The sequence below is a fragment of the Serinus canaria genome, chromosome 1 (assembly GCF_022539315.1).
Source record: "Serinus canaria isolate serCan28SL12 chromosome 1, serCan2020, whole genome shotgun sequence".
Taxonomy (NCBI): Eukaryota; Metazoa; Chordata; class Aves; order Passeriformes; family Fringillidae; genus Serinus; species Serinus canaria.
In genome coordinates, this window is record NC_066313.1 from 30,095,213 (window position 1) to 30,118,058 (window position 22,846).

The 22,846-nt window shown below is 43.7% G+C and overlaps 1 protein-coding gene across 3 annotated transcripts in view; it reads right to left on the minus strand.

Moving 5' to 3' along the window:
• Positions 1-3,892: 3,892 nt before the first annotated feature.
• Positions 3,893-22,846, minus strand: part of TENM4 (teneurin transmembrane protein 4) — a 593,501-nt gene continuing 574,547 nt past the window's right edge. For all 3 annotated transcript variants that reach the window (XM_050973321.1, XM_050973325.1, XM_050973318.1), the window contains 4 exons: positions 22,287-22,583; positions 19,458-21,072; positions 13,524-13,666; positions 3,893-5,620 (listed from right to left, as the gene is read on the minus strand). In XM_050973321.1, coding sequence (XP_050829278.1) covers positions 4,862-5,620; positions 13,524-13,666; positions 19,458-21,072; positions 22,287-22,583 — 2,814 coding nt within the window. In that variant the 3' untranslated portion in view covers positions 3,893-4,861. The remainder of the gene's footprint in view (positions 5,621-13,523; positions 13,667-19,457; positions 21,073-22,286; positions 22,584-22,846) is intronic.

Below are 22,846 nucleotides of genomic sequence, written 5' to 3' on the forward strand. Positions count from 1 at the left end.
TTTCAGCTGCAGAGTCCTCATGGTACTGCTTATGCTTGGATGCCACACCAAGTAACTCCCATCACTGTTGTCCCTTCAAATGGAGCACATTCCAGTACCAGCTCCAGCTACTGAAGACTTGAGCTGTTGCTCCTTATTGCTCTCACTGAGAGATGCAGCCTGTGCTCCAAAGGACTGGATTTTCTCCTCTGAGCTGCGAGATTTGGTCAGGATCCTTCTCACCGCTCTTTGGAGAGGACACAAGACCAGAGTTGAATGTAAGTGAAGTTTTTGTATTTTGATGGGGAACTCCTTTTGGTGAGTCCTCTTTTTGGGAGTCAAGAACGAAAATGACTTCTCAAAATCAAACCTTAAAGCATGTGAGACTTAAAGCACAGTGACATTTTTCCCAGGAGATGGTCTGCCACGCCTTTCAATGGGCCTTTGAAACAGCATCTAGAGCAATTGTTGGCACGCTGGAGGGAAGGGATGCCATCCAGAGGAACCTTGACAAGCCTGAGTGGTGGCCCACTGTGAACCTCATGAAGTTCAGCAAGGGCAATCCCAAGCACAAATACAGGCTGGGCAGGGAATGGATGGAGTGCATACCTAGGGAGAAAAACCTGGGGATATTGTTGGGTGAGAAGTTCAACATGACATGTTTGGCTTTCTGAGTTCACAGCTCAGAAAGCCAAACATGTCCTGGGCTGCACCACCAGCAGTGTGGGCAGCAGGGCGAGGGAGCTTCTGCCTCCTGCTCTGCCCTAACCAGATCCCACCTGGAGTGCTGCATCCAGCTCTGGGGCTCCCAACACAAGAAAGATGTTGAGCTGTTGGAGCAAATGCAGAAGAGGCCACCAAGCTGGGGCACTTCAGCTATAGACTCAGGTTGAGAGAGGTGGGGTTGCTCAGCCTGGAGAAGACTGGGAAGCACCTAGAGACCCTTCCAGTGCCTAAGGGGCTTCAGGAGAGCTGGAGAGGGACTTTGACAAGGGCATGGAGTGACAGGACAATGGGGCATGGCTTCAAACAGAGAATAGATTAGGTATTGGGAAGAAATTCTTTCCTGTGAGGGTGGTGAGTCAGTGGCACAGGTTGCCCAGAGAAACTGCATATTTCATCCCTGGAAGGGTTCAAGGCCAGCTTGGATGGGGTTTTGAGCAACCTGGTATAGTGAAAGGTGTTGCTGCCCATAGCAGGGGGTTGAAACTGGATGATCTTTAGGGTTCTTTCCAACCCAAACCAGTCTCTGAGCCTATGATAGGGACTTAGTGCTGTGGGATTTGCACTCAAGACCTTCCACTCTTATGGAAGCAATAAATTACTTCATGCCTGCACACAAGCAAAGCAAGAAGGGTCAGGCAACCAGAATGGTCCCATGTGGAGGCAAAAGGGACTACAAAAAGGCTGGGAAGGAGCTACAGGGCCATCAGGAAATGCACTTGGGATCCTGTAGAAAAAGCATTTTTCACTAATGAATGGTAAATTTAGTGCTTCAGGACTGAAAATGTTGTTTTGCCATCTAGGTGAGGTGGAAAGCTTTCAGAGGCTGAGGATCCAGGAATTGTAGTTGCTGTCTTTGGACAGGTTTGTCCCCAGTATTAGACAGCCATCCCTTTTAAATTTCTGTTTTGATAGAATGGAGCAACATATACATATATATACTTTTACATACATATTTTTTCCCCCTTTTTGACACAATGTCCATAGTTTCCATACTGGGTGCAGGCCCAGGAGAAGACTGTCATGGACCTGGCAGGCAGACAGGAGCAGTCACATCCCAGCGCTGCTTGAGGATGCAGAAAAATGCAATGCAAGGGTCTTGCCTTGGCCATGGCACAGAGCTCTGGGCTCCTGGCTCTGGGCATGCTGGACAAGCATGGAGGGACTGGGAGACTCCTGAAAAATGGGTGAACTCCTCAAAGTCATTAGCTCATGTAATAACCTGAAGAGTCTGTGTAAGGCTGTAGAGGTGCCATCTCATGCTGGCAGGGTTCCAGTAGGAATATTTTACACTCAAATCTCTTTTCTTGACTCCGTGGAAAAATGGCCCATTTATTATTGCACTGCACCTCTTAGCATTGTAACACATGGACGCAGATGGATACAGAAGCACCACTTTTCATCCGGAGCTGCTTGGAATGGAGCAGTGCTAATGGGAAGCACACTGAGCTGTCTCTGCTCTGTGGGTCTTTTGACCCTGCCTCCTGCAGGTCTCTTTTCGTTCCATTCATGCTGTTTGAGACACTCACAGCCATCACAAGTTTGAGGTTTTAAGAGGGATTTGTCCCTGGTGTGACTTGGAGAGGGGGAAGCAGGGAGCTGGACAGCACTGGCAAGAAGGCGCTGCTTCCTTTGAGTAGGTGGTTACTGCTGGTTTGGCTAACGCTGCCCCTGACCCCCACCTGTGCATCCTCAGGGCAACCCAGGCTTGTCAAGCGCTTCATACCAGCCATACAGGTGGCAATACCATGGCCTTTTAACCATCCCTGGCAGGCAGCTGCCAAAGCAACTGCTCCCTTGTAAAAGCCTGGAGCAGGTCTGGCCAACATGGCTTCTCCCACCTGGCTCTGCCAGAACTGGATACCCTTTCCAGCTGCCTGTGTTTCACTCCTGCCAAAGTAATAAAGCTTGTGTGCTGCAAGGGGTGGTTCAGAGTACAGTGCTGGGACACAGCACCAGCATCATCACCCTTGCTGCAAGCAGGACAGAAGAGCAGAAAATCAAACCATAATGTTGGTCATGGCCATGCAGCCAAAGGTATTAGGGATTCAGAACTGGAGGAGGAACAGTCTGTTAGGGGAATTTCCATCCCATCACCTTCCTCCTGGCAAGCACCCGGGAACAGACAGGCAAGGCAGACGGAGCTGGCAGCCGGCTTCTACGGAGAAACCGTGAGAAGCCGGCTTCTCCAATGAACCGGAGCTGCCAATGTTTCGCTGCTCGAGGACTGCATGGCCAACACATGTCCCTGCTGTATCTGGGGCTGAGATCCTGCAGAGGGGTGTCAGTCTGTGCTGGAGGATGGCAGTGGTGGTGGCATGAGTGCAGAAGAGCTGCCTCTGAGTACACAGGTGCATTGTAGGACTCCAAGTAATGAAACAGCCTTGGCATGGACTTGCACGTCTCGGGTTATCTCTCTGCAGAACTGGAAAAATCCAAAGTGGATGGAATTAAAAAAAAAAAAATCAGGACTGAGCTGTTCCCAGAGAGACACAAGAGAGCTCTTACAGTCAGGACACATGCAGGCATCAGTGTGATAGAGACACCTATCTAGGACCAGGGCTGGCCACCTCCAGCCAGAGCTCCACTGAGAGGTGGGGTAACACTTCTGCCTGCAGGAACAGCACAGGACTGTTTTAGGCGGGGAAGAGGATGCTGAGCTCATCTTCTTGCTCCCTTGAATTTCAAGGACTCTTGCAAATACCAGAGCACAGAGGTTATGTGAATAAAAATTACATTAGCATGCTGAGCAACTTTGTCAGCAGTTTCTTATTAAAGCAATTGGTCCTCTCTGTAGTGGGCATTTCCATTCAACCTCCCCCTCGCCACTGCTAACAGTCAAGTGGGCTCTACATTAAATTTGAGCTCATGTAAGAAACAGTGAGAGGGTTGATTTCAATATTCTCCTTCTTGTCCCACCACGCACAAGCTGTTGCTACTTATTAAACATTTTAAAATCCCTGCTGCCAAAGTCCCCAGGAGACATTTATCTGCCATAGTCATAAACGACTTGCCAGCATGCTACTCCAAACTGCATTTCCCAGCCAATAAATACAAGCTCCAGAATCAGGAAAAGCAGGGTTTGGCTCTAATTTTCAGTGGTATGTCACTGGGATACTATAACTACTTTTAAATTCAAATCAGCTTCCTAAAAATTAACTGGTTTTATCAGATACAGCACAGTGGACTGTTAAACACGTAGCCTCATGTACTGAAACACTATACATTTAATGAAGTTATGCCATTAGCAAATGTACAACATGGGTGCATTAAATCCACCTATAGAACAGCTCTACGTATGAGAGAGGATTTATTTTAGCTTTTCTCAATAGAGCAGGAGTCCCTTTTCTTGGCTTTTGCTAGGTTATTTAACTAAAACCAGGATTTGCGCACACACAGAAAACTCCAAAAAGTATCTACTCTCATAATGAAAAAAGACTGATTTTTTTCTTTTTTTATTCCAGTTCAGGAAGGAAGAGAATCATCTTGCAAGGTAATATAATCAGCTCCTTTGCCTCTATAATCTACTTCTGCTCAGCAGGAGCCCCCAAAGAAACACGTTATGTCCCAAGTGAAATGTGAAAACTACTTGTAAGGTCCCTTTTGAGGCACATGATTTGGACGGTCACTTCCAGAGTATCAGAATCAGCGTTGTCTTTCATCTCCTTTCTTTCTGGGAAGAGCTCTCTGGCATGCCATGGGCTCCCCCTGCTCCAGGTGGAAGGCTATGCCCCTGCCCCAAATTAGAAAGGGTTAGGATGACACAAGTTAGCACAGACACCCATTTTGCACTTACACCTAAGGACGTACGTTGACGACTCCCCACTTCAAATTCCTCACAAAGAGGGGGGAAAAGAAACAAAAAAACCCAAAACAAACATACAAAAAAAAAAGGACAAGAGACAGTAAATTTCACTGTGATCACACTACGGCAAAATATACCTTCTGTTCATTGCAAAAAACGCATGAAGGCCAAATTAAAGCGGGAAAAAAGTATGTTGCATGAGTTACAGTGCAACCATTATTATTCCTTCTCTTTCTATTTTCTTCCCCCCCACCTTGTTCAGTTTAGAAAAAGGATTGAGTACAACACAGTCAGGTAAGTGGCCACAAAAGAGTAGCTGTCTTTGGCAAGAAGTCACCGCATTGACCCTCTCTGTCACCTTCTGCCCATTTCGCTCTGTCTCATGAAGTGGATGTTGTTGGCGCTGTCTGAGAGTTCGGGGTACTGCTCCACTGAGATCACAAAATAGCCATCGTAGCCCTGTACCCGGCCCGTGTTTAGCACTTGTTGCTTCTCCCCTTCTGTCCACGAGCGAATACCCTCCTCCCCATCCCGCAGTCTCTGCTGTTCCCGGGACCAAGCTTGGGTGACGGCGCGCTGCCGGGCCAGCTCCAGGACGCGTGCCTTCTCCTCATCCAAGGTGGTCCCGTAGCGCGTGTTTAGACACAGTGCACCGTACTGGAGCTGGATGTCCGTGTAGCGTCTAGTCCTCCCACTCAGCACTGTGTTGATCTGGGACACTGTCACATTCACGCCGTTCTCCAGGGTCCTCCGCCCACCGCTGAGGCCCAGGATGGATAGGTCGCCCTCCGACGGCCCCTGCTTAATGAAATAGTGCGTGTCCACCCCGTCGATGGTGAAGTGCAAGTTCTCCAGGTAGTGGGCGTTGTTCAGTATGGCTGCAACCCTCCGTCCGTCCTCATTGGCCACGCTGATGATGTCAGTGGCCACACGGCCATCCTTCATGGCGAACTTGACGCCCTTGCCAAAGATGGAGCCTCCAGAAGCAAAGTTCTTGTTCTTCTTGACGTGCCGGCACCCAGCGATGCTGGAGCTGTAGATTTGTTCGAAGCGCTCCAGGGTGACAAAAGCCTTCAGCTGCTTCTGCACTTCACACTGGACCCCCAAAATGGACTGAGCAGGGAGAGAAAGAAGAGAACGACATATTAAAAAGGGAAACCTGATGACCCAAAAGCATTATTAGGATGCTGGAGAGCAGGAGAACATACTGGAAACATGTAATGAAGAGCTCCATTATTTTTTCCCCCTTATCACATTTTTTCAAAATTTAATTCCTTTTCATGGAAGAGACATGTTGTCCCCTCTTAATGATCATTGTTTCTGCAAACTGAACTGTATTTAATCTCAGATTGAAGGATGTAAAGGTAGAAAATGATTTTTTTGCCTCAGTGGTGTGGGCGTTGTGTTTGGATGCATAATTAGGTTGTGTTTCAGTGTTCTTCTGCATATAAGAAACAATTTGTCTTGTGGCCATGATGCTTTACCAAATGCTTTCAGACTTTCAGTGAAGCATGGAAGTATTTGTAGAAGTTTCTTCTATTTTAACTCCACATTGTAACTCCTTGTGCTGCCTTCAAAGGCCCTGCATGACCTGCATGACCCTCAGAGTGGCCATAACCTCTCCGTATTCCATTTTAGCTTAGCCAAAGCAGGTTGTTCAAAACTCAAGGTAGGCATTAAATCCAAAACTTATTTCCTGAAAACCCTCTACAATTTGCTAGGCTCCCTGAGTTAAGACCAACCACATCTGATGCTCAAGTTTTAGCTTCTATTGAAGCAAAACCAAGAGACAACAGCCCAGATCATTTGCAGTCTGGTGCAATACAAAGTCACTTTTGCTGTTAGGGTACAATGCAGCAAGCACACAGTGAGTCAGCAGCTCATCATTACTGCAAAATGTTCTGGAAATGCTCCCATCAATTCATGGCAGTGCTGACTTACAGACTCCTGCTCACGAACAATTATTTGCTCAAATTTCACAAAAGCAAGATGATACTATGACAAAACTCTACTGGCACAGCCAACGGCTCCGTTCAATAATGTAATGACACCCAGGATTAAAAATAGGCTACAAAGTTTACTCCATCCCAATTCTTTTGAGGAAGTTAAACACCCATGAAGGATATTTCCTTAAACTGTCCATGAACAGGAGATTCACATCCTGGGAGCAAGAAGACAATTCAGATGGTGCAGGCATTTCAGTGTGGACTTCTCACACAAGACTTGAAACATGACAAGGAAAGTGAAATAAACCCTCATTTCCATGGTGGCCATTTATTTCCAGGGAAGAGTCATAAAGCATTAAAAAAAAAAAAAAAAAAAAAAAAAAGGGATTGAGCATTGCAACTTACTCAGAAATTATGAGCAGTTTTGACTGTTAAAAGAAAAAACTCTAAGGGAATAGAGGAATACAATTTCAAAAGCACATTTTAGGTTGTAGAACATTGAAATTTCCAGAAATTACTTTTGTTCAAAGTGCTGAGCAGGCTGGTGTACCTTCTCCATTTCCCTTTTTGATTGACAGCATAGCAGGTGGAGCAGGAACCAGTTTCCTACAGAAAAGGAGCTCTTTCTGGTTTTCTCCATTCTGCCTGTGGGGCATCTCACACATCCCCTAGAGAGCAATATAATTAACAGACTGATAGGGAGCCTAGCCCAGCTTCTCTGCCAATTGCACAAGTGCTCTAATTATGCAAAAAATGGACATAATTAATGTAGATGTCAGTGATGATGGACATGGAACAATTAGGCTTCTAGGCTCCATGAAACACTTACTGTTCTAAACAAGTGCACACTGCACAGCCTTGGTAATTAGTTAACTTTCTCTTCAAAGAACTTTTAAATGGAGAGTTCTTCTCAGGTGTATCTCACAGGGGTTGACTCTAGGTGGTCCCTTAACCACTTTGTATGTCGTGCTGCCTTTCCAACTTGCCTCAGTAACATTTACCAGTGATAGGAAAAGGCATCTCTCTGCTCATACCAAATCATTGCTCACTCAAGGATGTAAATCAGGTCTTCTGGCTACACTGCTATGTCCTGTGATCACTTATGTATCACCATCTATATATACATCACCTTGTTTACCAGCAGGTGAGTGATACAGAGTCCCTGGAATTAATTGCACCATCTACTGATTATCACCTTGGGGAAAGGAGCTTGGGGAGGTCAGGCACTACTGGGCACAGATGAATAATTCCTATCAGAAATTGCCCCAGCTCCCCTTCAATTTTGCCTTCATCAACTTATTCCTGATGAGCTGCAGGAACTCTAGTATACTTTTGAATATGAGCAAATTATTAGGCAAAGATTCTCTCTGAATGCCTCCAATTTAGGTTTCCCCGACAAACCAGTGGATCTGGACACCACCATAATATCAAAATTCACAGGCAGAGACCTACCTTCAGGTGTCTTATTCAAGAACAAGAGCACAATCAAAAATGGGTTTTCTATTGAGGGCTGGTTACTTCTGGGTTCTCCTCACCTTTTTTGTCACATAGGGAAGCAGGAAATGAGATGTGCAAAGCTGTAACACTGAATATTCACCACCACTTAGAATCACAGACTGGTTTGGGCTGAAAAGAACCTTAAAGATCATCTAGTTCCTAACCTTCTGCCACAGGCTGGGACAAATTCCACTACACCAGGTTGCTCAAATTTAACTATTAGCTATCAACTATTTCAATAACTAAATACATCTCTGTTACCTTGAAAACAAGCCCAGGATGACTTTGAAATGACTTTTTGAGTGCATTTCTCTGATAAAAAAATGCATTTGGGAACAGCATTCTGTTAAAAGGAAAAGCAAACACACCCAATGGAAAGAAAACATCAACCAACAAATTCAAGCAAACCAGAGCACAGCCAGAGTGTATGCTGTGCTGTGAATATAAAGAGGGTGGAGGCAAACAGATTCTACTTAGTTCAAAGAAGCAATGTATCCCTGACTTTGAAATTACCATTTTTGTTCAAACTTAGAATTCATTTCAATGAACTGGCAAGGAAAAGAAACAGAAAGTTTCCATCCAAAGCTGCAATGGCGTGTGCTATTCTCTAAAAATTGCTACTGCTTTTACCAACTGTAAACCAAGGCATCTGTAAACCAGTTTTACAAAGAAAGAAGGGAATTCATCACTATTTTATTTCAATATTTGTTGCTCGATGTGAGTGACAAATATGCTGGGTTTGTTTTTCCTCACAGTCTTTTTAATCAGATGTCCTTAGGTGACATTTCACTTTATCTAGTAACAACCCTTTGGAGAGAAGAGAATGACCTTCATCATTTGTTCTCTGCTGCACAAAGCGCAGGAGAGTGGCACATTACCGGGATCTCTGAATAGCCTCCTGCATTTTGCCAGCACCTCTTGAGGATTTGAAATACCATCGCCAGATCCTATCATCTGTTGTTTTTAAATATCGCCTTCCAGTGTGAGACTGAAAGCTTTAATTTCCCATCAAGGATCCAAGATGTGAAATACGTGAACATGTTTCCAAGTTTCTTTCTATCCTTGTGCCATTATAGACAGATAGGTGTTTCTCTTACCACCATATGGCTTACAACGCAGAAAGCTACTTTTTCCAAAAGGTTTGGAAGTTACAATTTCTCTGATATATGATTCATTTTTAACTCCTTCCTATTTATCACAGAAAGGCTTGGTCTGTAAGGGACCTAAAAGATGATCTTCTTCTAACACGCCCACCATGGCCCAGGATGCTCCCACTAGACCAGGCTGCCCAAAGCCCCATCCAACATGGCCTTGAATAATTCCAGGGATGGGGGTATCCATATCCTGTCTGGGCAACATGTGCCAGTGCCTCACTGCTCCCTGGCGACAGAATTTCCTCCTAACACTTAATCTATACCTCAACTGTTTTCATTAAAAACTGTTCCCCTTTGACCTATTTGCCAGAGTAAAAAGTTGCCCCCCCTCTTTTTTTAAGCCCCCTTTTTATTTATCCTGTAGCTCTCTGTTAACAAAGCCATTGCTCAGCCATCAGCCTCCTCCCTTCCCTATATTCCACGTGGCCATCACCTGGACACAAGTCTCTGTTTGGATGTGCCCACCAGCACGGCTGCACTGCTCTTGGGTTGTCTGAGAGGTGATGTGTGGGGCAGCAGAGGTGAACCATGGGCCAGCAAGGCCAGTGCTCTGGATGCTGCCTGGCTGGGAATGAGCCAAACAGGAGTACTAACTCACTCAGGGGCTTAGAGGACAGGTCGCTCCTGCACCCCACCACTGTATACGACTGTTGGGGGATAACGAGGTTGAGTTCATTAAGCATATTTCAAGTGTGGAGAAGTAATAGGATTTGCCTCCTCCTCTTGCTCATCACTTTATAGACTTCTCATCTATTTTCATAAAGCCTCAAGAGCTTAGTGTTTTTGAGACTCCTTTCCCTGCACTGGATCCTTTGAAAACTGACCACTGCATTTGTAAAACATAACTGGGAGCTGATGGACAGATGTGTGGACAGCCTGACAGTCCAAGCCCAGGCCAAAGCAACTGCAATGTTAGGATGCCTTCCCTGAATGATGAACACTGTCAGAGCCAGTCCCTCAAACAGATTGTCCTTGCAAGAAGCTCTGCCAGAAAGCACAGCCCTGAGCCTTCCTGGCTCAGCATTCCAGAGCAGCCCTTGCCTCCAAAATGCTGCTCCAGAGGGGATGCCAAAAACTACTTCTCCAACAAAGCCTGTAACAGGCACTGCAGAAAACAGGACCCATTCCTGGAGACAGTGCCCATGGGATGGAGAGAATGGTAGTTATAACAGGATGTAGATAATGATACAAGTGCTGACTCCAAAACACCCCTCCCTGGAAATAGAGTTGTTCTGGCTCCAACATTACCTGACAGCTCAACAAGACAAAAAAGGAAGGGAATAAAAAAAGAACAACAAAAAAACAGAAGAGAAATTGGATTCAGGTGCAGCAGTTCCACAATATGCCAGAGGTCACCCAGAGTCCCCCAGTGGCCAATAACACTGAACTTGTTCAACAAACAATTTAGTGACAGCCTCACAGTCGTCCGGAGGAGGGGGGGAAGTGCTGCACAATGAAGTATTGGATTTTAAATGTCACTTCAGAGCTTTAGGGGGTTAGTGCAAGGCTTATGACATGCTGGCTGTTTCTGAGGTAGCGGATGCTCAAAGTCAGAATTATCTCTCCAGTCTTCCAGACTGGCAAGGCAAGTACCAAAAATGTTTTGGAAGGAGATGCTAGGGCCCTCTGGTTATGCACTCCAAGATGAAGCAGCCATTTATGGGTGTTATTTGCTTTGTAATTGTGCTCCTGTTAGTTGTTCCTCTCTGATAAAAGAACAGACTCAATCTGCTGGGCCAACTTTTATCAGCAAAGACAGCGGAGTAGCTTAAATATACTTCTGTCTATCACAAGGAGGTATGTGACCCAGAGAAACTAGGGATCAGAAGACATGGAGATGAGAAAGTTGTGGTACATCATTCAGTGATCAATGCCTTGTCCAGGCTACTTTTAAATGACAAAAGATCTAGAGCTTAATCTGTATGCTCTGCAATACCATTTTACAGTTTGATCAGTCTTGTTAACTGAAAATGTTTCCTGTGCTTTCATTTACCTTGGTTTAATTTTGTCGTTTCCTATGTGAAATTTTCAAAAGTTTCTATTTTCTTCCACATGCTTCACCAGTAAATACAGAGACAACCAGCGACAAGGAAGACGGGACTGTGTCTGGGAGTGTGTATTGACACCTGGAAGGGTTGGGAGTGAACAGAACTTCATGGAAACATCAGTGTTGGATGCATGGATAGGTGTAGGAGAAAATGGATCATGTATTCATGTATTATATGTGATTGAATATGATATATGCAAATATGTGCCTACAATATGCTGGGTGTGACAGAAAGCAAGGGAATCCTGCTTTACAGCATTTAAGAACCACTTGCTATCACAGCACGATCCTGCAACTGTACACTGAAATAAAAATGCTCATGTTTTGTTGCTGTCATAGCAGGGGAAGAATATGAAACAGCCTGCAATGGTTAAATTCCACTTTCAACATCTGAGTGCAAAGGGACTCATCTGGAAGCATGACAGCTGTATAAAGCCTTCTTTTAATGAGCAGGGCCCTGCACAGCCCTCACTGCAGCTCCTGGCTTTAAAAACCTGTGAGGGTCATGGAGATTTCCTTTTCTTCTTATTGCTCATTCAAGCAGATTCACCTAAAATGGGTGGACAGAAGGGAGGGTTCTCCTTGATTTTTTTTCCAGCTCATCCACCTGTACGAACAAGGGTCAGTCATCACCTCAAGCTATCACTCAAGTTACTTGGCTATTCAATAAGTCAAATAATGATACTATAATACACATTAAAATGTTATATATATATTACACACTATAATACATATAATGATGTAATGATAAAATAATAATAAAATACTACCAACAATAATAATTTCTGTGGTGGTTCTGTGAGAGTTATTATCTACAGCACATAACAACACAGAGATGGTCTTCTGTGCAGTCTCTGGTTGAGTCTTTCCTGTCTGCCTACTCCTGTACAGGTTTGCCCAGGGAGACTGTGTCCTAGCAGAGAGGAGGAAAAATCCTGATGCTCTCTATCATTAGGAAAAAACCCTTCTATTAGCATTTTATTGTTCAATCCAAGGAAATAAGAAACAAAAAGGGAGTCTCTGAGCTCCAAACAAAAACTGAGTTACTGCACTGTAATAGTTTTCAAGTATCAGCCCAGCCATGGTAATTTTTTTTAGTTCCCCCAGTATTATTAAGTGACACTTCATATAAATTTCTTGTTGAAGTTGAAGCTGGTACATTTTAACTTGTCTTCAGCATGGCTGTGAGGCTGAGTACCAATGATGGACTGACACATGACTACTATCAATCTACAGTAATTTGTTTGTACCTTTGAGTGATAACTTTTGTAGTTCAAGAAATGTCACCTCCTGGTTTAAGATGTATACCTCAAGAATCTGCTGCAGGTCATCAAGATTTCAGTGAAGCCATAGGTAGAGAAGCTAGGAGGGCAGATAGAATCAATTCCATTGTCTACTGTTAACATATTATTAGCAGAAATGTGGAGAGCACGTCCTGATCTCTCCAAGCACATTGGTGCCTCACTGCTCTTGCAACGTTTGAACACTCAGCAACAGCAAGTGGGAGCTCAGACTTAAGAGGATTCAGACTAAACAGATGAAAGCCACCCCAGAATACAATCAGGCTATGAAATGGAAGAGAATCCTGAGAGGCAAGTGACTTTCAAGGTCATACACTGATAAGCAGTAAGGCTGGGACTTAACCTAGTGCTCTCAAATCCTGACCCTGTGTTCTAACTTTTAACAGTGCTGCCTCTGTCTTTCAGCTGAGTAAGTTTCAACAGGAAGATGGGGAAATGATTGGGCTGCAAAAGCCTTTTTCTTGCCAATTTTATCACTGAATTTTGCACCAGCATCTACCAAAATGCCTTGGGAAACAAACCTGTTTTTAAAAGCAGGACACAGTTACATGGGATTAAACCTGATCAGGTAAAATGAAAGTTTAATATCATCAAAAAATTCTTTCTGGAAAGACTCTCTGCAATACAAAAGAGTTTCTTATACAAGTAGTGTGACTTCTTGTTTAAGACATTTTAAACCAGAATGAATAGGTTTCTAGAACAAAAAAAAAGAGCCCAAACTTTATAAACCAATTCTGTATCAAGATTGGCTTTTTTTTAACTTCTAAAAATCCTGAGTGCAAAGGCCTTGAATTTAGCCTGCAATAGGTGATAATGGGGCCTCTTTTGGGAGAAAGAAACAGTAACACACCATTTCTCTTAGCAGCCACCAGAAAATATTACAGGAAAAAGCACCATGGCAGTAGGGAACTTAGTATGGTATGTGATTATTTGGTCAGATTTCAATACTGGAATGGGGTTTGACTCGTTCTTCATCTCAAAACATGCTGGGAGAGCTTTTTCAACCAACATTGCAAATGGATAGTTTGCTGATAAGGGCATGAGATACAGTAATGGAGTTACATGGATCACCTTGCTATTGTCCCATTCTTGGGTTTTCATCTGTGTGTGGATTAGCTCATAGGATGGCTCCATTGCATCCATGTCTGGCTTGGGGTAGCCGGGGATGACATTGTGCAGCTGGAACCCAAAGGTGAGCAGCCAACTGTTGACATCTGAAAGGGAAGAGAAACATAAATAAGATTATCTGATCTCTCAAGCAGGATTGGCCAGGAGAAGGCCCAGAGGAGGACCCCACAGTGGCTGGCACTGTAGCAGTCTGGACAAAATGATGAGCTTCTGTTTTGTGTGAAGAGCAGAGATCTTAATGGTCCTACAATGAGCTCTGTGCCAAAATCTGGCCTTTCCACCACCAGCCAGAGCCAAATTCTGTGCTTTCCCAGCTCTGAAACAGAAACGTTGGCAGTGAGCAAATTGCCCAAATCAAAGCCAACTTCATGTCTGTCCTTCATCAGCAGAAACCAAGCACTGTTTGAAGGTGTGCAGAAGTACAGCAACAGCAACACACTTGGAGGCTGAGATGCTCCAGCCAATTGGGAAGTGTTATCCAGTCCTACAGTCTGCTCAAAACACCTCAACCCCAATACTTCTCTCCCTGGGGACTCTCAAAGGGCCTGTAGGCTGAAGGCTAAATTTAGAGCTACGTGCTAGAATACCAGGACATCCAGGATGGACAGCTCAGGCATTTAGCTGGTGCTCACAGAAGAGGTTCTGGACACATCCACTGCTTTTTCCATGATTTCCCCCTCAGTCCAAAGTTTCCTTGCATCTTTCACAAGAAGCTGTAGTTTGAGTATTAAACCAGTGTAAAGTCACATAATCTTTTACAGTGATATTTACAATTAGACTTCATACTACCTGCAAGGTACATTATAGTGAAAATAAGTGTACAGACACAAGAGATAGTTTGCTTGGGTACTTTTTATAAACACCTTAAAAGAAGTCCATGGATGGTGAGAAAACTGGTGGTTACCAGTGATAAATTACTGTCTTATACAGAAGAGGGACTGCTGGCACTAAAGGGAATGTGATGCAATGGGACACCATTCCTGCATTTATTTTCAAGTAGATTACAAAGTCTTCCTTGATTTTAGATTGCACAGCCATTAGGAATAGCAGGTGAAAGTTAATCTGCTGGAGGAAAAATTATGAAGTTGGGTAACTCCTAGATCTGCTTGGGATTAGCATCACTTTTCCCCTTAACTTCAGAGCATTTGATGAGCACACCTTGTTTGCCTACACTTAGCTCCAGAGGACACACCTGCTACAGTCCCTGAGCAATATGGTGTGCATTTGGCACACAATAGCAATTGCAAGGCAAAAAAAGGTATGAAGGTGCAGTTTAACTAATATTAGCTCCCAGGAGTCTTAAGTGTCTGGATATAACTGGAATTTTTTTGGTGACTGCTCTGCTTCATGCTGGAAGTGCAAAGGCTTGACTATCATTTTGCTAAACTCAGTAAGTGTTGTTGAAATCATCTGAAGATAGAAAAAAAATTAAATAATCAAATATGGATCTTTGAATATTTTTTCCTCTACTCCCATGAGCCTAAATAAATGTTTTGAAGAACTGGTTGGAAAAGAAATTATGGATGCAAGTGGCAAATAACGCCGTTCCAGATGACTGGAGAATCAGGAGCCAAACAAACACACTATCTGTTGCTTGTTTTCCTACAGGCCAAAATGTTGCGATTGGGCAGATGTCCAAAAAGCCCTTGTGACAATCCATGTGGAAGAGGGAGGATTTCTGTAATAAAAACACTTCTGTTCACTCAATGTACAGTTTGTTTTTGGAGTGTCTTTGAAACAGAGAGGTTGGGGGGGTATGAGAGAAATGAAAAGGCTCATTTGATTATTTTGTTGCCTAGTGCTAAGACAGCCTGCCTCCAAATCCTTCTTATCTCAAATGAAGAGCTTTGATGTACATATTGTGGACCAGGTGGTCAGGAGAACAAAGTAAAACAGTGAAGGTCAGCAGTGGTGCAGGAATCATTTCCCAAGCACTTCAAAAATGCTAGACAGAATCCAGAGCATGGATGCTGAACTGTTGAAAAACATGTAACATGTCTGGAAATATCCAATATAGGGGTTTTTTTAATACTTCTCAGAAAACTGTCTTCCAAAACATTTGCAAAAGGAGTTTGTTCTTTTTTGGGAGAGGTGGTGGAATACCCAGAACAAAAAAAAACACCAAAACAAACAACCTGAAACCATGGGAGGAAGGTGTGGAGCTGAGAAAACAGGGGAAAATACTAATTTGCCAGGAGGCAGTAACAACTTTTTTGACAGAAAAGTACATTTCACATCACAGAGGTTTTTTTCAGCTACAGTAACCCTGCCAACACATTTCACAGTAAATTCATTTGAGGGCAAAGAAAAAGAGTGCTTAATGCAGACACATGTAATGGAAATGTCAGTTCAATCCATCAGGATTGCTGAAGCTGGCAGCAAAGCTCTGTGCCATGAAGTGTACAATCACTAAAATATTCATGTTTAACAATGGGCCTCTCAAAATATAAATACCTGCTTCTCCTGCTCTCCCTTCCACATACCTTCAATTTCTTTAAGCTCAGAGACCTCATCACTGTGGACCAAAGCATGTGCTGGTCTCCCATGTCCTGGGCACTGAGCTCTCCTAAGGACAAACAGGTCCCAGTGTGGAAATGCAGGGACAGAGAGGGCTCCCTGTGTCCAGATCTGGGCAGATTTGGTTGTGATGACGAGGACAGTCTTATCATGGGTCCTGTCTACAAGGTGCCTGAAAGCCTGAGCAAAAAGTGCTGGGGCAGCAGCCGCATGTCACAGCACTCATCCCAGAGCATGTCCTGCTTAAATGCCCTGGGGAAGGAGAAACTTGAAAAATATATTTGGGCTCTGCATTTTTAAAAACTAAAAATAGAACTTATAAGGCCATGGAAAAAATTATTTGCTGCATATAAAATATTACTGTATCAGGTTTTGACATCTTACTTTTATTGTCAGCTGTGTGGGAAGCTGTGCATCTGTTCTAAAATAGGGCTAGAAAAAATATATTTTCTCCTTTCTTAACTTGAGCAGGAAAACAAAAATCTGTTAATATGTCACAAAGCAACAGTTCAAAAACTAGATCTGTTCAAACCAAAAATTTTCAATTAACTTCTGAATTAAACTCCATGTTGGTTTTGACTCCTTATTTTTCTTTTCCAGTTTTCAATCATTAGTTTACACTTAACTTGAAAAGGCTGAAAATCCAAAATACATTTCTCTTTAAGGACATTCTGGAATTTGTGATTTAGACAATTTTGAGAGCTGTTTATACTTCTCATGAGAAATCTCTCAAGCTCAACTCTCCCCCATAAACAAATTCAGTTTTGGCAAATAAGCATTTTCTGATAGGAAGAGTTATCTTGAGGTATTCCCTCCCAGCCTTTATTATCAGAGTGAGAGCAACACACAGGATCTTAGCCTGCATCTTTTGACATATTTTTCTTCCCTCGTGGCATCATCTTCTCAGCTCTGGAGAAAACAACTTTTCATGAAAAAACCCCATGATCTAATCCTTATGATTACTGCAGAAGAACCTGAAAGCACAAATCCTAATGGCTAGAAAAACAAGCAGGATAGAAAACCCAAGATTTTTACTTTGTAACATTTATTTGCTGTTAAGCAGATCTTGTAACTCAGAGGAATGCAATTATTGTTGAATATGGGAAGGTTGTGATAGATGCAGCAGGAGCACTTAAAAATTAATTCTATCTCCTTAAGAAGTATGCACATTTGATGTGTGATTTTGGCATTTGGCTTTTCAATGGGAAGTATCTAGAAAAGAGTCCCACCAAAAAGTCCTCTCAAACTTCTCAAACTCTCCTCATTGCTACCACTGTTGCACACAGTATGAAACTAGGTTTGAGACTAGAGAAAGGAGATAAAACAAAACTTGTTGGAGGTAAACCTGGGGGCAGCACACCAATGGTGGAGGGACAATTTGCTAGTGAGGTCCTTCAGGTTGCCATCTCAGTACAGGCAGGGGACAAACATGCAAATGTGATCAGATGGCCAAGAAGGCCAGTGTCAACCTGGGCAGTATCAGCAATAGTGCAGCCAGCAGGACCAGGGCATTGATTGTCCCCTTGTACAGGGCACTGGTGAGGGCACACCTGAATCCTGTTCAGTTTTGGGCTCCTTACTACAAAAGACATTGAGGTGCTGGAGTGTGTACAGAGAAGGGCAATGGAGCTGGAGAAAGGTCTGGAGCACAAGTCTGATGAGGAGCAGCTGAGGGAGATGGGGGGGTTTAGCCTGGAGAAAAGGAGGCTCAGGGGGGACCTTAAGGCTCTACACAACTGCCTGAAACAAGGTTGCATTATACGGTGAGGGCTGCTCTGTTCTCCCAGGTAACAAGCAACAGGACAAGAGGAAAAAATCTCAAGTTGCACCAGGGCAGGCTTAGATTGGATTTTAGGAAAAATTTCTTCACAAAATGGGTTATCACACACTGGAAGAGGCTGCAGGCTGCCCAGGGCAGTGGTGAAGACACCATCCCAGAAGAAATTTAAAAGACATGTAGTTGAAGCACTTGGGGACACTGTTTAGTAGTTGAAGCACTCATGGACGCTGTTTAGTGGTGGATGTGGTAGTGCTGGGTTAATAGCTGGACTTTATAATATTAGGGTCTTTTCCAAACTAAATAATTCTATGATTCGATGTATATAGGAAGGCCATTTAACATACAAAAGGATTTTCTGTAAAAATACCCCAGAGCTCATATTACAGCAATTTTACAAAGTTTCAGGGGAAGCAGTTCAGAGATTGTGTCAAGCTTTAGGGTAGGTGTGCCCCAAAATTTGTCCTCTAAGTCTAAAGCACCTTATTTTCTTGACTTTTTGTAGACACTGTTGATTCTGCAAGGGTGATTAACTTTGAGCTACATAGCTAGCAGTGTAGTAGTCGTGCAGACACTCTGAAATGACTGACTATAATGAAAGGTTTGAATTGCTTTGCCATTCTGCTAAAACAATTCTGTATGCCATTTGTTTAGTTGCAAATAAATCTCTAGGCAAAACTGTGTAAACAGAGCTGCCCCCTTACAAAGAGAAAGGCTATCAGGACATTAATTGGCAGCTAAACTTCAGATATCTGAGGGGACAAAAAACTGTAAGCAAAAGAAAAAGAACAAACACTTAAGAAGAGAAAGGAAACTGGTCTGGGAATTACAATCTCCATCTATGCTAATGAATTAAATATGCCCCTTACATGGGGGTCCAACTGGCAATCTAAAACTTATGTCAATTAATTAAAGAATGGAAAACCTCATGGTGATCAGGACACTGAGAGAGGAATTACCTATTGTACTGCATTTGGTGAGGATAAATTTCTTTAAAGCAGCTGGTGCAGAGCTGTGTGTTGGATTTGTTCTGGAAAGTGTCAGTAACACAGGGATGGTTTTGCTACTGCTGAGCAGTTCACACACAGAGCCAAGGCCTATTCTGCTCCTCATCCACCCCATCAGCGAGGGGGCTGGGGGTGCACAAGGAGCTGGGAGGGGACACAGCCAGACAGCTGACCCTGACTGACCCAAAGGATATCCCAGACCATATGATGTCATGTAAAGATGGGGAGGAAGAAGGAAGGAAGGAGAGGACATTTGGAGTATTGGTGTTTGCCTTCCCAAGACACTGTTTTGTGGGATGGAGCCTTGCAGTCCTGGGGATGGCTGCCTGCTGATGGGAAGTAGAGAATGAATTCCTGGCTTTGCTTTTCTTGCACAAGCAGCTTTTGCTTTTCCTATTAAACTGCCTTTATCTCAATCCCTGTCTATGGGTTTTCTCACTTTTTCAGTTCCCCATCCCACCTGGGGGAGTGACTGAGCAGCTGTGGCGGGGGGCTTAGTTCCATCTGGCGTTAGACTGTGACACCTATTTGCTGACAGCAAGCTTGTGAAAATGTTTATTAATTTAAATGTCTTACCTGTCATGTAACATTTGATATCCTGAGAATTGCTAATGGGGTTGTTGTTTTTGAACATATACAGGTTGAAAGGCATTATGTTATTGCTACTCAGATGCTTCCACATATCATGGTCCGGACTTGTCCAGCGACCTGCTAGCACATCGTAGTCTCTCCGCCCCATGTGGATAAGCTTCGTGAGGGGGTCATATAGTCCTCCATGGTAGCCAATGATGATCTGGAAGTTGGGGTTAGTGTCCATATAGATCTCCCCATATGCTGTGTACAGTATCTGCTTGATCATTAAGCCAGTCCCACTGAAGACAGCCAAAGGAGTGCCAATGTTATCGCAGGCTATGTAGAATTCATCGCCGCTACTGAGCTCCATCGCAAAGAGGTGGCCTTGGAGGTCATAGTACAGGGAGGTGATCTCAGAGCTCGAGTGGTTGTACAAGTGGGTGACCTTGGTTGGGTTGGTCAGATCTGCGTAGAAGAACTGCAAGTGATGGCCATGGCTGGTTTTGCTGGAGACTCTCCTTCCTAGGCCATCATAGCGGTACTTCACACTCCACCCACTTGCTTTATTGTAGGCTTTGATGAGCAAGCCAGCTGAATTGTACTCAAAAATATCATTGCCCCTTTGCTTCAGGAAGCCATCTTCATCCATTTTGTACTGCACATCCCCCAGTCTAGTAATCCTGTCCCTGAGGTCATACCTGAGTGGTGTAAGGCGGGCACTATTCCCCGGACTCAACAGATGGAGGTTTCCATTTAGGTCATAGCTGTAACGCCAGAGAGGTTTGTCATTGATAGACACAGTCTGCAACTGGCCATCAGCATCATATTCATATGAGTAACGAGTTGTATTTGCGTAAGGGCCAACCTTCAGCTCTTTCTTAACCACTCTGCCCATGTTGTCATACTGCACAGTCATCCAGTACATGAGAGACCGGAATATCTCATACTGGACCTCCTTCATCCTGCCATAGGCATCAAAATGTTTAGTGTGGGTCATGACAGCAGTGGTGATAATCTGGTTGATATCGTAGTAGATGACCCCAAATTTACCGAATTGCTCAGTTTTGCCTGACACATCATCGTACCTGTAGAGATCAATGGGCAAAGGTGTCTCGTTGATGACCGCTTGCATGCTGGTCACCCGGAAGCTGTTGTCATAGTTGTAGTCAAAGCGTGCATTCACCATGCCCTCCTCTGTGAAGCGGAAAATCTGTCGGTCAATGAGGGGTCCTATCTGTCTGTACCTGATTGTGCAGGTGAACCCTTCATTCTGCAAGTTTATGGTCTTCAGCATGCCCGCAGTTTCGTCGTACGTGAAACTGATCTTTGTGGTGTCGTAGAGCATCTCGGCTAACTTGGACAGCTTCCCATACTTGTAGATGACACGTCTCCCTGTGCCCAAGTACAAAGTGTGGAGGAGCTGCTCATCCTCTGTGAAGTCCTGAATTACTGAGGCATTGCCTTCTGGCGGCCGGTAGATGTTCCTGTAGTAACCAATGGAACGAATAGTTTCCAAAGTCTGACGGGCAACGTTGGGCATGGTCACTGAGGACAACCGATCATTCTTGTCAAACTCAAAGATGTACTGCCTCTGGCTGTGAAGGAGCAGCACCATGGACTGGATGGAAAGAAGAAAAGTATAGATTATATCCCTGTTCTTCCAGCAAAATTATACTCTCACAAAACCTGTAAGATTCTTCAATCCAAAGAGCAGGGCAAGTAGGACAAATCTCTGTGCCCACAGAATTCAACAGTGAAAGGTAAGGAGCTGTGCATGGCACATCAAGTATCTTCAAACAGGAGTGGGTCAGTGGAAGAAGCTGTTTAAGCAGTGAGAAAGGTCCAAGGTCAGAATGCTAAGTTTTTCAAATCACTACCCTATAGCTGTCTTACCAAATTCCTTGTGCCAATAGCCTTTGAAAGATAACTAAATAAAACTGGTAGAGCTACTTAAACAATGCTTGGAAAAGTATCCTCCAACACCTTCCAGTGATGAATTAATTCATTGTGTCAACCCATCTTCTATTATCCTCTTCCTCCATACTTCTTCCTGCATACTTATTTGTTCTGGGATTTTGGTTTTTCTTGGGTTTTTTATTTGCATATAACAAACAATCCACATAGATTGTATAACACAAGGAATAAGTCAATACTTCTTCCTTTTAAAAAGATATGGTACAACTACAGTTTCCTTAAACTGTTTTAGGGATAGGTGCTATTCAAAAAACAGGAATAAAAAATTCCAGTCCCAGGTATATAATATATGGCTCTATGGGTAATTGGGCAGTGTAATGCTGAATGGTAATACTTAGAAAACATAAGTTTCATGCTAATCTACAGAGTGAAGGCCCAGGAGACTGCAAAATGTGCTACAAGTATGGCTGAATTAATGCCTCAGTTATTAATGATGTAGTTTTGTAAGTAGAGATGGATCACTTGAAGAATGCAGGATGTCGGACTCTATATGTTGTTTTCACATGAAAAATCCTACTGGAAATTCCTACTGTTCACTCTGCTGACTTTATCTGAGCATATTTTATATTGCAGTCAAGGCAATAAAGCAAGATTGTGCTTAAAAAAATCACGTGTCAAAGCCTCACAGTTCACATGCTCTCAGCATGACTTGGAAAAAAACTTCTCAGACAATTTTCAACTGCTCTGTGGTGGTCTGGCATGAAAGCCACTTTGTGCACCTTAGTGGGACAGAAGAGGAGGACTGGACCATAAGGACCAGCAATTAGCTGAGGTGAAGGAGTGCAGCTGTACTGATGTCAAAGGAGAAAACCCATGTGCCTCAAATGCACCATCTCTGAGTGGTAAGACCATTCTTACCTTCTCTAAGTAGGTGTAGCTCCATGATTTACCATCAGCAAAGATTCTGGATGTAATTCTGCCAGACTGATCATACTCCATCCTTTCTGACATGGTGCCCCTCTGAATCCCTGCAATGTGTCCTCCTGGGGAATAGGTGACATTGACCCCGTTCAGTCTGCTGCTGGGTGACCAGAGACTGGGCCTCCCTGCCTGGTCGTAGAGGATGCGGAGCGTGAACTTGCGGTGGTCATCATAGATTTTCTCAGTCCTTGTCACACGATCAAAGTCAAGAGACAGCAGGTTTCTGTTGTGAACCTACAGGAAAAAAAAGGAGAATTAGGAAGCTGGAAACAGTGTAAGTTAGAAAGACTAGCCTTGTTTCACCAAATACCTCTTTACACCACACTGCAGCTGTTGATTGCTACTGGATAAGACACACTTTTTAAATCAAAGAGTTGTCCTAACATTGCTTTTATTGACTTCAGTGAGGAGAGAGGCAGAAGTATGGTACTTTTCAAACACCACATTGAAGGAATATTGCTCATATCCCAAACCTAGATTTAGGACTGCTAGAGCAG